This window comes from Plectropomus leopardus, chromosome 13 (assembly GCF_008729295.1).
Source record: "Plectropomus leopardus isolate mb chromosome 13, YSFRI_Pleo_2.0, whole genome shotgun sequence".
Lineage (NCBI taxonomy): Eukaryota > Metazoa > Chordata > Actinopteri > Perciformes > Serranidae > Plectropomus > Plectropomus leopardus.
Genome location: NC_056475.1, coordinates 6,208,347 through 6,224,283, shown reverse-complemented (window position 1 = coordinate 6,224,283; position 15,937 = coordinate 6,208,347). Strand labels below are relative to the sequence as shown.

Below are 15,937 nucleotides of genomic sequence, written 5' to 3'. Positions count from 1 at the left end.
GTGATACCATTGTCTATTATTGAAGAAGCTTCCTCTCTGGAGTGCAGCACTGCATGTCAAAGTGGCGTAAAGGACATCCGCTGCCACACTCAGCTGCTGACGGTAAATGGGCATGACCACCATGATTTATCTCAAAACATCTATCTAAGAATCAGCGATGGATCCCATTAACAATTTATCATTTTCTAATGTGTTATTAATTACATAACTGCTCAAAACATTAGCATGGAGCTTGAGGGGATTCACCCACTACTTTTACCAGAACTAAAAGGAAAGGATGCTATAAATGTTACGTATTGGCAATTTCAAAATGCAGCTGGCAACTGATCTGAAGGCCAACCTGAATAAACAGGATAAATCATCATTTTAAAGAAAATCAGCAGCAGCTACTGCAACAGAAGACATGTATAAAGCTGAAGCAGCTGATGGGTCAACAGTGAGGAGACTTGTCACTGAGATTCACGATATGATAGTGAAAGAATGAAGGAGAGGACAGATGAAGTGATTCTGCATACATGTTCATGTGATTTAGCATTATTTTTCTGTTTTATTCTTCTGCCCTCATACACTGTACAATCTGACAAGTTGATCTTAAATAAATGAATACTTATAGTTATATTTACTTACATTTTTTTGAGGAAATCAGTTTCCTAGATTATTTTATGTAGGATCAACTTGTCAGATTTCATAGTGTAAAAGGTAAAAATAATGTGTCTATAAGTGACATGTTGGATATCTAGAGCCACTACTGACATTTAGGCTTTTTCTGACTGTTATTATTTTTGCAAAAGTGCAGAACATGGGGCACCCAACACTTTACAAACCAACAGATTTCATATATATATTTTAAAGGATAAAACTAATAATATTCTATGTTTTTCTTATTTTAACAAATCTAGTGAAAGAAAAGGCCTAGAACCAATAATAAACTGATCCTGGTCTGTGTAACCAAAGCCCAACCCAGTCACCAGAAAAAAACGTTATACTTGCACATTTCATATTTATCCCATCAATGTCTCTAGAGTGACATAAAACTGCTGGATGGTATGTCACCTATTTGAGATGGCTGCCAAGCTGCAGACCACCGTTTGAGACCAATAAACAACACTGGTCATTGTCTTTCTTTTTTTGCTGTGTTTCCATCAAAGTTTGCATAAATATGGGTGTTTTTTCACTGGCACAGCATGGCATTTCCTGGTGGCATTTGTGCCACCAAATGTGGGTGCTTACAGCCAAAAAATGACCCCTTCCTCGCCAAGTGGATTTTGTGCCTAAACCTTATCACACCTTCACCGCAGCGTTGTTGAGAAACTTTAAGTTTCAACATGTCTAATACAAATTTACATGCAAATGTAACATACCCCTGTTTTGCAGAAACAACCCAGCTAGCACCAGACATCAATATGACATCCGAAAGATGCCGGACTCTTACGTCAGACACGTACATTTTGTTTGGAATGAAAATTGGGTTGATGATGTATCCAATGTAATTTCAGGTTGTGTGGATTAAACATTACAGTTAAATGTCGTGATCCTACATATCATGATATTTGCATGAGACTTTTAACCAACAAAATATCAACATCATCTGTTGCAGTATTCTGTGTCACATTGATGTTGCCATTGGACATTGTCCTGACATTGAATTTTGGTCACCTGATGTTAAAACCAAAGTATCAACATCTAGTTACATTGGTGGCCAGCTGGGGTACAATGCGGACATTCTTGCAGTTGGCATCCTTAAATCAAATCTGAATTTGTTTTTTATTCAGTTTATTCCTCATTGGCAGTGGATAATAATAAACATTACTGTAAAGATGCCAGAATTAGCCCCGAGGCTGATTGTCCCCACCAGGTGTGACTGTAACTGTACTGCTCTTTGGAAACTGCAAACTGACACAGCAGGTCAGACTGACAAATGAATGTGTGTTGATTCTAAGTTATTCTAGATAAAAATATAGTTTGATGAGATGTGCCTTTGCACACCAAAGACAGGTGGAGTATGAGTTGCTTATGTTATATCGACAAAGAAGCAAACGGGAGCAGAACCACACAGGCTACAGGCAGAGGGCTCGTGCTCTTTACCCTCCTCTTCTCTAAGTCTTTCTGAAGCAACTCTACTCTCGACTTTTCGTGGAGCAGGCTCTGCTCGAGCTGACGAATATGGGCGCGCTCCAATTTCCTCTGAGTCTACAGAGAGAGACAAAGAAAGAGGCAGGAAGGAACAAAAGACTGATAGAAAAGGAGAAGACTCAAAGGGAGAGAGACTCATACAGATCCAAGTGGGAGTGATAGAGATCAGAACGACAGTCAACATATGATCAGAGCGCAGACTCTGAAATGAGCTGATCATATGACGAGGAGCCTTGCCGAGAGGACGCTGAAGATTTAGGTCAGTTAATCTTCAGACTCTGAGCTGATGTTCATTTTGCAGTTAGGAAGTGTCAGGGAGGGACAACTCTGCTTAAAACATGTAACTCTTTACTGTTCAAACCTTGTGAGCCCTGCATGAATGAAGTACAATGTGCACTCATATACAAGGTTTTATGGTAAAAATTAACCATCAATTTGTGGATGGGCACAGCATTGATATACTTAACATTTAATTAATTAATTTATTCTCATTACAAAACATTATTTTTAAGTGAGATCGTCTCCTTGTGTAACGATGGTCTCCACTCATGTTGGAAAATTATGCTCCTTAATAAAGAAGCCAATGAATGTTCTAGTATTAAAGTTTTTAAAAAATTGTGTTTTCATGTTTTGTCTCAAGCCTCTTGTCTAAAGGACTTGTTAAAAAATGTCTTGAGAATACTTCAGTCACTATAGACTGAGCAAACAGACATTTGAGTGGACAGCCAAGAGCACATCCAAGTGAACGAATTTCATTCACCTTCGACTCAGGTTCTTTCTATAGAGACACTCAGGACAAAGGACAGACGGTGTTCCTCACTTAATGGATTTCAGACTTTTCTATAGCTTAAAAATAAGTTGCAATTGATACCTTCACTGAAGTCAGACAATTATTTATAGTTTTTAAATCCTCTCCCTCTGCTGGACTTTTGCATCCTGAAATATGCTGCAACTGAGAGCTGCTGCTCTCTTTTCATGAAATATCTGCACTGCAGGAGAAGCTGACAATCAGCAATGTAGAGGGGTTCAAAACCAGATCGTCCTCTCATTAAAACTTTTAAAATGTTTGTGTGTGTGGTCTTCAGAAATGATGACATTATAATATTTCTCTGCATGCATAAACCCCTTACGAATCATCTTTCTAACTTCACAGTGATCATGACATTTAAGGATGCACTGGATCTGAGTATGTGAAAGGACATATATTCCATTACTGATAGAGTTTATAGATAGTGGTGGAGTGGAGGATATACGCGGGTATGCAGGTCTCGTAGTTTACAGTATACCCACCTATCAGCTCAAAAGCCAATGAAATATATATAAGAGTATACCCAAATCCTCCTTAGTAACCTATCCATCTAACTAGAAGTGCATCCATCTGATCAGCTACCACCACACAACTGTTTATGGCTATTAATAATGCAAAAAATACCTCCAGGTCTCCTTTGGTGATGGATTCCTCCTCTACTCTGAACTGGAGGTCCTCCACTTTCCTGTAAAAAAGTTATGTGAGATCGAGGATGAAAACATCAGAAACGTAAAGCTGTGCAGTTTTCATCAGGCTCTAATAAAGTACAGCTTGACAACATTTATCTCTCAACCTCACACTGTCTTGTGGTTTGTTTGTGGTTTCTACTGCCGAAATTTTGCCCCAACAGTCATGAGAGGCAATGCGGCTGTCTGCATTCCTTTACAGGAATAAGTCAATATTCTGGGAAAAAGGCTTATTTGCGAGAGCTGGAGCAAATAAGTAAGCTTGCTTTACAGACTGGATCTGTTTTTGGCTCTGTCAAATGTAACTAAACGTGACTCTAACTGTTTCAGTTACACAATGTGTCTCAGTTTAATCTGTACACAAACAGAAATGTAAAACAAGCTCTGATTTCACAGAAAGATTAGTGCTAAAAGTATTTCTTGACAAACAGTAGTTTATCTTTTCACTCAGTGCTTTTGTTCACTATCTCTGGTTATATTACAGCCTGCCAAATTCGCATGGTGAGCACAAATTTTGGTATCTATAAAGGCACAACGGTACCAAAACTGGCAACCTCAGTGTAATGAATTTCCCTTTCTGTATTTCTGTTTATGTACAGATAAAAAAGAAACATACATGTTAATGAATCTGCTTTAGATATGTTGCTTATGAGGGGTGGATGTTATAAAAATGTTTTTTAATGAAAACTAATGGTGAGAAGTTGTATATTTTTACTTTTTAAATAAGATATAATTTTATGGGTATTAAATAAAGTGTAACATTTGATACATAAAATATACTTAATTTCAGATGAAATATTAGGGATGTAGATAATTAGATTTTTTAAACCTGATAGGCCCATATACAACAACTAATTTGGCCAATAACTGGTACCGATACATCAATTTTTTTCCCCTGCCTAATTTTAGTAATTATCATGTCTCTTCTGTAGTGAAATGAACATCATACCATGCATACATGCTCACCAGCAGATGGAGACATAAAACACAATGCTTTTTAGTGTCAGTAATATTCATTCATTGTGCAAAATAAGAAAAAATACTTCAACTTAGGGTTGATGTTTTGTACATGTTCACTTTGTCGATAAAAATTAATAAATAAATATATATTGGTTCGCCATATCAGCAGAAATCAGCATATTAAGCACTTGCAATATTTCATTTTAAAACCAATATCTGCCGATGCCGATGACAAACTGATGTTATCGTGCATTTCTTTAAAATATCAATGCACTGTACTTTAATGCAATATAACTTTGATTTGTAGCCTCTATCTGTCAATCATACACCACACCCATCACTGATATTTGGACTAGATTTTCTTCACTTTGTTCTTCAGAGTCATTTCATCCAAATCGTGTGAATCTGCATCCATGGTGAGAGATGGCAATGGAAGCCCCATGTTTGTTTTTGTAACACGGGTGAAGGAAATCGAGCCCAGATTTCACTGATGGGCATTTATTTTTTTACAACATCCATCCCTCATGTGTTGCTGGGCTTTGTTCACTTGGACGAAGCCAGGCTAACCGTGTCCTAAACCTTAATTCTTTACCTAATGAAATTCGGTCCAGTTTTTTTCCCCCTGAAATGTTGAATTGTTTATTTAAAATACATTCTAGAGACTCTATAGTGGAATGAAGAACGTCTGAAAGAGATCATGATCCATATTTCAAATTATGTAAAATTCTGAAAATGTGAAAACTAAGTTTGACATCTAAGATAAGGAGAACAAAAACCTACAATTTAATGAAAACTAATTTGAGTTTATTTAATTTTAAATACACACAGAACAATGATTCATATTTAGATTTAAGTAGCATCTCTGAGGGTTAAAGTAACACAACTCTATGATATTACCTTTTCTCCTCTTCAAGCTGATTGGCCAGTTCCTGTTTGTCTTTCTGTGTGCTGGCCAACATGGCTCTGACTTGCTGGAGGTTGCCCTCATTCTCCGTTACATACTGTGGATCGGAAGACGAAAGGCGTTCATGAGACAAACAACAGATTGGTGTTGCATAAGTCACTGAGCAACGACCGAATACCAGAAGGGTATATGGCTCAGTTTAGGGCTTTTATTGTGATATATCGTCACTGTGTCCGTCTCCTACCTGCACATGCTGCGCCTTGAGGACGCTCAGCTCCTTCTCCACCTCACAGATGTGGCTGGTGGCCTTGGCCATCTCGGCTCGCTCCAGGTCCCTCTCGGCCAGCAGCTGCTCGATGTGCTGCTGCTTCTCCTTCAGGGCTTCCTGGAGCGCGGTGGTGCCAGAGATCTTGCGGGCGTAGCGTGATGATGTCTCTGTCAGCTGGAAAGAGAAAAGACATAAAACAGTAGGAAAGGTGAACAGAAGAATGGAGAATAACTCAAAGCGGGTGAGGGAAAGAAAAGAATATGAGGGAACCAGGAGGAAAAGGGTAGAGAGGGTTAAAAAAGGTATGAAATGTGGAGAGATCAAAATGTTGGCAGAAAAATTGATGAAGTAGGAATAAGATCAGATTATATTTATAATTTAGAAATATTGGACACAAATTAATCAGCTTCATATTTTCCCCTCAGATCACATCTGGTTGAGATTGAAATGTTTATTTCTCTGACACAAACTGTTTTTTTTTTTAGATAATAATATCATTATTTAATGATGAAGGGCAAACAGCTTTGATCTCACTGTCACAGGCTTTGCCTCCTTTTGATATGCAGGTAATATTTCATGATTATGAGAAAACGTAAAGTCAAACACAGGCTTCATCATCAAAAACACCTATTTACTGAGCCTGACATAACAACTGCTTTCATGTAAGTTGTTCATGAAAAGGCAAAGCTTGCTACCCCCAAGAGAAAAATGTGTTACGTTAAAATTCATGTGATTTCACTGTCATTATGCACATAAAATTGCAAATGCGCATTCTTCTGTATGAGTAGCTCTGCTGTCCACACAAGAGTAACACTGCATTCATGTGGTGACTGCATAAAAAACGACTAGAAAGTTGGCAAAATTTTGGTACGTGAGTTGTCTAGTTGATGTCATATATGTAGGAACATGGCAGACAAAAGTAAATGTTTGTTTGATGGTAATAAACGTTTTATTAATTCATATTTTGCAGCATAAGATCTTGGGTAAACACTGAAGTGAACTTTTTAGACTTATTTTCTATAATATGGGCTACACAAGTGTTTATTAACCTTTAAAAACTGCTGGTTTGATTTTTTTTACCCCTTTCATCCTCCCAGGGAATATTTGAGTTCTTGGGAATAAGTTAATCAAATCCTCAAAGATGTAACATTTCTTTTGACCACTAGAGGCCACTCATTGACAGGATTCCTGCCTGACCTACTGTATGAAATCAATTCAATACAGTTTATTTAGCATTTATTTTATAACAGAATCATATTAAAAATGGAGTTTTCTTTAACACAAACATGCTGGTTAAAAGCCAAAGTAGTTCTTAGTGATAATGTTGTGTACATAAAAAATCAATAATGTGTCACAAATAACCCTGATTAGTTTTTCTCTGCAGCGTTTCTGTTACAGAGATTTTGAAGAAAACAGGTGAAAAACTCAGAAGCTTCAGAGGCTTCAACATGCATGGCTGCTGCATGTTGAAAACATCATGAATTCTTGTTTTTGTGAACACACCTCTATTGTGTACTGCAGCCAGGACTGCAGGCAAGTCTTTTATACTTCGATGGCTGTTGTTAGTATTAAAGATCCTACTTTCTTATTATTTAACAACATGAGCTGCGGTGCACCAAAGATCTTTAGGACTGACAGTGAGTCAGAATATTTTGTGCAGCGTGATTAGCTTGATAATTCAGAGTGGCTGCTCTCAGCGCCGTCTGACACTGCTGCCAACAATTAAGGGAAGTAAAGGGGAGGGTTGTCCATCCAAGATCTGGCCTGCAACCAGGAGCTAAAATCAATGAGATATCCTGATGTCCCATTCATTTAAGTTTGTTGCCAACTGTTCCTACGGTTATTAGACTTAAAGACACCATGTGTTAGAAAGAGATACTCAAGCTCTTTGTAACAAAATGCAAAGTCAGTGAATCAGAGCTTCACGCTGCACAGCAGCAACATGCAAATTATTAACTGCTCAGCAGATAAGGGAGCATCTCAATACAATGACCCAATTTATTATCCTGCTGTTTGAATTTGTAGACAGAATAATTTCTCAATGTGAATTCAAAGAAAGTTACCTAAAATCAGACACTGTAATAGACTTTTTATAAATAAAAATGAATAAAAAAAACCCAATATATATATTAGTAACTATTCTTGGTGATCAAAATATTGGAAACATTTTTTCTTAACTTTTTTACTTGATACTTTAATTATGTTCAAGATTTTTTTCTTTTTAAAAACTTATCTTCAAGGATAGAAGCACTAAAAGTCTTTCATGTCTATTATTTTCTTCATTTTTTGGGGACATTTTTTATTTTAACTCATGTTTTTATGCTCAGGTCATTCCCCATTCTTGTTTTATTTTATGGTATTGCAGTTTCTAACTCTGGTTTTGAAAGGCACTATAGATATAAAGTTTACTTACTGACTTATTTCTTTAAAGGAAAATTTGGGGAAAACAGCTATTTGCTTTAGGAGTAACTTGCAGATGAGAGGATTGATACGACTCTCAGATATATAACGGTGATATCAATCTACTCATCCAGCTGCTCACACTGCCGTCATCTTACCAGTCCAGTTCGGCTCGGTCGTCCACCCACAGAGGAGGCCACCGAGCTGACTGAACTGATGGAGGAGCTGCTGGGGCTGTGGGCCAGAGAGGAAACCCCCATGGCCATGCGCTTGCTCTTCTTGGCCTTGGCCGGGCTGGTGGAGGGGAAGCCGATGCGGATCACCTTGTGGATCGGAGCAAACAGGCCGAACTTGGGAAGACACTGAAAGTATCTGAAGGATGAGAGGGAGAGAGAGGAGATGCAACTGCTTTACAAATACATTACCAATACGATATGTGTTTTTCATATTGTGCCTCTTTGTGTTTAGTTTGGGGATTCAGAAAAGATTGTTACTAGGTACTAACGCTGACATTTCTAAGCATGAAAAAAATGCTCACAGTCTGAAGGAAAAAAGTATTTTCTTTTCAAAACAGGTCCAAATTTATCTTAACACTCTGCTTCGTAACTAATTAAATAGAAAACTTTAAACTGCTCAAAAAAATACTAAAACAAAATCCAGTATAGCAAATGCAAGTCAGCTGTGGCACTATAGATCAAGAAACCAATTTAAAATAGCCATTATGGTGACTTTAAATGCCCAATATTGTACATGGAGAAAAGAATAACAACAATAAATATTTAAAGATAATTGTTAGCTACAGCATTACTAGTTGCTCATACACAGAGCTGAAATGACTAGTTGAATAATCAGTCACTCAACAGAAAATTAATTGTCAAATACGCCGATAAATGACTGAGCTTCTTAGTAGTTTTACAAGAAAAAATGGCTGAAATTTGCTGTTTCCAGCCTCTAAAATGTAGGGATGTGCTGCTTTTTGTTGTTGTCATATACGAGTGACAATAAAGTATCTTTGGTTTTGGGACTGATGAACAAACAAAACAAGTCATCTGAGTAAGTCACCTCCAGGCCAGGGACATTGTGAGAGGCATTTTTCCCAATTTGCCAACATTTTACTGACGAAACAATTCATTATTAATTCACTAAAGTTCACTAATCAACAACATAACCAGCAGATTAACTAATAATGAGAGTAAGCTTTAGCTGCAGCAACACAAAACTTGGATTAATTAATGTCTAAAGAAACATCTAACTATCAGTTATTTCATGGATCCGTTGTATTTTGATGCAGCATAACATTGTCATTACATAAATAGTTTAAAAGTTACCGTTATGACCATGTTTTCTTTTTTTATTTAACTTAACAGTTTTTTTAAACAAAACATGTTAAGTTTTACTTCTGTTTCTCTTTGTTTTGCTGTTTTCTTTCTCTTCCTTATCGACATCGATTTTTCATATTGTGAACATACTAAGAAGTAATGAAGCCCCTCTGGTTTTGTTCCCTTTTTGAACACTGTAGCCTGTTGTTCAAATTTTGTTTTTATACAAAGTTGAAAAAATAAACTTTGAATCCTAAACTTTTCTACAAATATACTGGAAGGGAAAGTCACATACGAGACCAAATGTTGGAGCAAATCTTTAGATAAATAAATAAATAAACATCTGCTTCTGAGTCTGGGCTTTCTTCATGAGAGATGTATCAGTGACGAGGCTACTTCACAGACTTTTTGTCCCCCGATGGCTTTAAAGTTTAAGCAGTACTCCAAAATGTCTGCAGCCACATTTTCTCTATTTTAAGCAGTCTTCATTTGTTGGAGGGTAGTGTGCTATGTGTGCTGTGCTATGAAAAATGTTGTTGGATTTTGTGAGGTGAGCAAATGCAAATCATAAATGTGATAAATGTAATAAATGTAAAGTATAAAATAAAACCCCAGACCAGCTCAGGGCTCGTGGGTCAGTCAGTGTAATTTCATGGACAAACAGATGAAAGAACAAAGAACAAACAGCTGAACAGATGGAGCCACAGTCTTCCCCCCAATTTCCCTTTAAAGGGTAAAAGCGAAGGAATTTGGAGAGCTTGAAGCATACATAATATGTATGTGTGTGTGTGTGTGTGTGTGTGTGTGTGTGTGTGTGTGTGTGTGTACCTTGTACCAGCCACTGCACCATCATTCTTCCCCAGAGGCTCATCCAGCTCGACCCCGCACCATTCACCCTTGGCGAAGTCCGTCTCTCCCATGTAGCGTATGACTCCCATTTTAGAGCCTCCCACCTGCAGCAGAGAAGGTCTGACTGAAAGCTCTTACTGAAACGATTAGTTCTTAGAAACTTTTATATTCCATAAAAGGGACATCAAAGTAGGATGTGTTTAGTTAATGAAAACGTGATTGAACAAACAGTTTTGATTGAGATTGGCAGCTTTAATGCCATATTTTTTTTACATTGCATAGGCTAGCATTTTGCAAAATTCTGCACCACAGTTCTCATGATCGCCTTTATCTCTGTAGCAAAAAGGAGGTTGCTTATAATAATAATAATAATAATCATTATTATTATAGTAATAATGGGAACAACAACAACTCTACTTGTGTGGCACAGTTTATACAGCAAGTGTGACTCAAAGTGTTTAACATAATTAAAATAAAATAAAACAGGTTAAAGTAAAATGAAATAAGCACAGCGTTATAATGGTATAACGCTGCGCTTTCTGCAGGGCATGGATATACACAGAGAATCGCATAGGCGTTAAAGGTGGGACCATGTTCATTCCTGTGAAAGTTGTTCAGCTCATGAAGCCAAAAATGTTGACTTCCCAGGTATAAAGCGACCTGAATCTTTCACATCTTTGGGCGCATGGAGCGAGCATACAACAGATTTTCATGAGCCGAGCAGCTAACTGGTTTAGATCTCTGCCAACTTGAATGGGGATAAAATTACTTAATTGTGTGGCTCTTCTAAATTTCCGAAATTTTATCTGACTGAGTGGATCGTATCGCAATAGTGAAATGAGTCATTTTGTAGTCTAGAAGAGCCACATGATAAAAAATGCCATGTAAGATTGTATCCAGCTCTCTTTATACATCCATGACTTCTTCCAGTATAATACACACCCAGCAGTTTACTATATAAAAGCAAAAACAGAGATTTCCCAAAACATTTGGTCCTATGAAGGCATAGAGCAGCAACGACAACTAAAAACTTGAATTTGTAATGCCTGAATTTTTCAGGTTTCAAGAAGTGTGCACAACGAGCAAAAAGGAAAAAATCATCTGCCCGCTGTGGTATATTTAGGGTGCCACGTCTTGCAGCTCTGTGCAGTCAGGAACACCGGTTTCCTGTCAGGAAGACGGTCTAAAATCCACACACGCTGCCACTGGGGTCAGCCAACATGCAAAACTGACAAGTACAGCTGCTGAATGGGATTCACACGTGGTGACCACATGTATGAGACACAAAAACTCATCGAAATGTCTCACTGGTCACTATTTCCTAAAATGACGAAGGGAAACGCTTAGCATAAAAGAAATACCAAAGCAGGCCAACTAATACAAACAGAACACATAAGGTATTGCTTTGAGTACATTTGACTTCACTGATCAATTATAAAAATTGTCTTTGTGACAAAGAAAAATGTGCCCTTTCTTTATTCATAATTCAACAATTAACCAATAACCTTTTTGCTGTCTTGTTTCAACAACAGTCCGAAACAGCAAAATATTTCATTGTTAATTATATAAGAATGAGAAAAGTAGCAAAAACATCACATGGGAGAATCTGGAAACACATTTTTTCTCGTGTGATTACTGTAATTGATTACTCAAATATTTGCCGCCTCATTATTTAAGATGTATTTTTTTTCGCCTGCAACTCTAACTCCACTACCGTAATCCTGTTTACAGGCAGTTGTCAAATTAATATGAGCAGAATGTACAGACCGTGGGAAAATGCAAAGAGCAGTGCAGATGTTTCAGCACCACATCTGCTTTTTTTTTTTTTTTAAGAACCATGACGTTTCAAAAACGCATCATCTATAAATCTGACTCACTACTGGATACAAAGATAAACCATAAAGGGGTGTGGTGAGTCGCTCTTCATCTTTTTATTGTCAAAGTAATATTCCTCTGACTGTCCTTCTCCTGAATCACTGAGGAAAATGTGTGAAGAAACACTGCGGTGTCACGAGACATTAAACTGAGGTGGTCTGCTGTCAGCATGACTGCGTGATGTCTCACTGACTCAGTGTCAAAGTGCTCGCAGTGCTAAGACAGCCAGTCAGCACAAGCCCCGTCTTGGCTCCTGTTGGTGCCAATCTCATGTTAAAGCTGGACTCCAAAAGTGGCACAAAGCACTTTGTCTTAGGGTTATCTTTGGCTCGAAATATCCATACTTTTATAAAAATGTTACACTGAAGATGAACTCCTAACATGTGGAGCATCTCCTTTGTGAATTTCTTGTGACTCTGAATGGAAACTTTGCTTTGATATTTGACGCTCTGATGGCGTGTTTTGTAGCCTTGCTAGCGTCATGGCTTCAGGGTTGTCAGTCAGTCCTCTCATACAGAGAGATGCTGTAACTAAATGATTATTTCAGAAGCTAAAAGATTAGTCCTGTTTCCTCTGTCAAGTTAATAACTACAGTTTTTAGTTCGGCTGGTTAAATGTCCCATGAAATTTGCTGCAGTGACTTATTGCACTAGTCTCAGCTGCAGCTCACTTGTCCAATTTGTCAAATGTACCATGCGAATACTTGACTTTTAACAGGAATGGAAGACAATACTGTAAATGATTTAATTTACATTACACCAACGACACAATTATGACTAATTAAGGGGCTAAATTAAACCCCATTGCTTCTTGCATCTTACTTTGCGCCAACATTATGCATCATTTAACTTGCAAAAGTGGAGCTGGACGTGGCTGAAATGCACTTACGCTAAGCTCTTTCGACCATGCGCTATAGATTGTTAAAATAGGGGTCGTGATCTTTATAACAAAGCATGTCATAAGGATTAGTGTTGAAAAAGACTTGTTTTGAATAAAGTTATAATAAAAAATTATCAGCCAGTGTAATCTTGTTTGCTTGTTCTAATCTCGTACTGCATGAAATTAAATTTGGAAAGGGACACGATAACATTTTAATTTCTCTCTTATCCTCTTTAATAAAAGCATTCAGACTCCATGTACACCCAGTTGATACTATTACAGTCCTCTTATGTTTGCATTAAGGAACAATTTCATCAACTAGCAGGCAAGTAAGTGGCTTTCAGACTATCCAAATAAACACATGCACCGAAAGAGAACAGTCATTCAGCCTGCACCAAACGCTCCAGTAGCAGAGACGGCCTCTGGTTAAACACTAAAGCCAGCAGAGGGGAGGCAGTTCTGTTCTTCCTGTGGCTGCTCAGACTTCAAAAGGTGCCAAAGCAAATCATGTGTTTGGCCTCTGAGGCTGTCTCTCTATTGGGAAACATTTCTGCAATTCATTCTTTGAAATAAACTGCATAAAATTCTCTTTTACGCAATCTCTAGATGGCTGCTATTTAGTCAGCAGCATTGGCAAAGTTTGACCTTAGTTCAAGATTACTCCTCTGCAAAAGGACCTGGCTGCTGTTAAAAGTGCCAAAGATGCCTCCAGTTCAGCTAAATGTGTGTAAAAACAGTGTCACACTCTCACATAATTCAATACCAAGCGGAGAAAAATAGTCTTCGTTTTATGTCCACAAAGCGTAATCTGAGTTTCACACTTTGTGCTCGTTTCACCAGATTTTTTGAGGCGGTGTTTTATTTCCAGCAGCAGCAGTGGAGGGGCGTGACACAACTGCGCGGCAGCATCAGTGAGATAGATTACACAGGAGAGGCTTAGGAAATAGATGGATTCACTGATCAATGTGTCAGCAGTGGTCTCTTCTCTCGTAAGTGCTGAAAGTAATCCGGAGTGATTTACAATATTGACCAGGAGGAAGGCATCTCCTGCTCCCCGTTTTCAAACTGCACAGGATCTGATGTAACGATCCCTTGTGCCCATCAGTAAATGGAAAGCAATGTGACCCAAGGCCAATAATTCCATGCAGTGGACATCGTATACACCAATATGGGGTCAAAAGCAGAAAGGAAGATAAAAATATTCTTCCTGACGTGGACACTTTGACCATCATTTGATTGGCAATGGTAGATTAAAAAATAAAAGCAAATAAAGAGGACGGATGAAGGCCAAATTCAACTAACAGACAAAAAAAGGAAAGGCAGAACTTCCCTGTGGGGATCAAACATGTATCACATTACACCGCATAAATCCATCTTTACTGAGGGCCTCACAAAACTGTAATTAGCCATCCACTGGGACGCTCATCTAAATACTTTAAACTCCTACAGATCATTATGGCGGTTTTGAGTGTTTTCAGAAAATAAAGTTAACTATAAAAGTAAAATTATTTATATTTAATCATTCTTTCATTTTTGGGACATTTCAAAAGTTCACTTAAAGGTCAAATTCTCAGGATTTAGCAGCATCTAGCAGTGAGGTTACAACATTTTAACCAACTGAAACTCCTCCAAAGTGTGAAAGAAAACTACAGCGGTCGACGCAAAAACGAAAAGGTCCTATCTAGAGACAATGTTCGATTGTCCCTTCTGAGTTACTGTAGAAACATGGCGAGCTCAGTGGAGGAGGACCCGCTCTGTATGAAGATACAGACGGCTCAAGGTTACAAAAACATAATGATTTTTAGTTACAGGTGATAATACACGTGTGAAAACAAAGCGATGAATATTATATTGTATTCCTGCCAATATATCCCCCAAAATCCTACACACTGGATCTTGAAAATTTGCTTGACAACTGAATGGAAACACGGCTAGCGATGGATGTATGGTACTCAAACTTCCCGTCATGGAACATGTGTATTTTCCACGACTTTTCCACAAGCATTAGTTCAGGAAAAGTCACATAGTGTGAATGTGTTCTTTCATCCTGGACTGCTGACATGTAAACACCGTGGCTCCTATGATAAATAGTCTGAAAAATATATTCTGCTATATGTACAGGTTTACAGACATTTGCGTCTGATATTAAATCTTTTAATTAAATCCCAAGAAGGAACCTAGTCTATAGAAAAAATAAAAAAACACAACAGAGAATTACTCACCAAAACTCGATCTCCAACTCGGAGATCCTTATCCCCAGCTTTCTTAACCGAACCGCTGTCAGACATGTTGGACCCCGACTCGTTGCCCGTTTTCACTGCACTGTTGAGCAGGCCCTCCCTCAGTGGCACTACCACCCGCTGGCCAGGGGGGGCGCCGCTGCCGCCCTGCTGAGTCTGATTCTGGGCAGAGATGGAGTCAGTGGAGTGGCTGTCACTTCCCTCTCCGACCGGCTGTCGGGTGAGCTTGGAGGGTCGCGTGAAGATGCCCTGGAGGGGCTGGCACTCAAAGTAGCGCACGCCACCCACTGACCCATCGTTCTTGCCAACTAGGTCATTCAGAATCACGCCTGCCCACTGTCCGGGGGCAAACTGGGTCTCCCCAAGGTAGGCGATTACTCCGAGTTTGACACCGTTGACCCAGACCTGCTCGCCCACTGTGTAATCCCCCAAAACATCGTCGCCTTCCTCAGAGATTTTCGTTGGCGTGGTGGGCTTGAGTGGAGCATCTGGAGAAAAAGAAAAACATAATATTTAGCATATTGCAGAGCAGGAACAAAAATGAAAACAGGAAAAAAATGCAAGAAACATGAGCATTACTGTAAAAAAAACTACTGTAGTAAAACGTGTGCTGAGA

General features: G+C 38.5%; 1 protein-coding gene across 5 annotated transcripts in view; it reads right to left on the bottom strand.

The window, feature by feature from the left end:
• The window catches only part of clip2 (CAP-GLY domain containing linker protein 2), a 44,765-nt gene that overhangs the window by 14,752 nt on the left and 14,076 nt on the right, over positions 1 to 15,937 (bottom strand). For 3 of the 5 annotated variants that reach the window (XM_042498818.1, XM_042498820.1, XM_042498819.1), the window contains exons 3-9: positions 15,304 to 15,809; positions 10,307 to 10,431; positions 8,318 to 8,531; positions 5,736 to 5,933; positions 5,485 to 5,588; positions 3,566 to 3,626; positions 2,086 to 2,190 (exon numbers count right to left, since the gene is read on the bottom strand). In XM_042498818.1, coding sequence (XP_042354752.1) covers positions 2,086 to 2,190; positions 3,566 to 3,626; positions 5,485 to 5,588; positions 5,736 to 5,933; positions 8,318 to 8,531; positions 10,307 to 10,431; positions 15,304 to 15,809 — 1,313 coding nt within the window. The remainder of the gene's footprint in view (positions 1 to 2,085; positions 2,191 to 3,565; positions 3,627 to 5,484; positions 5,589 to 5,735; positions 5,934 to 8,317; positions 8,532 to 10,306; positions 10,432 to 15,303; positions 15,810 to 15,937) is intronic. The other 2 variants (XM_042498821.1, XM_042498822.1) reach the window with 1 other exon arrangement.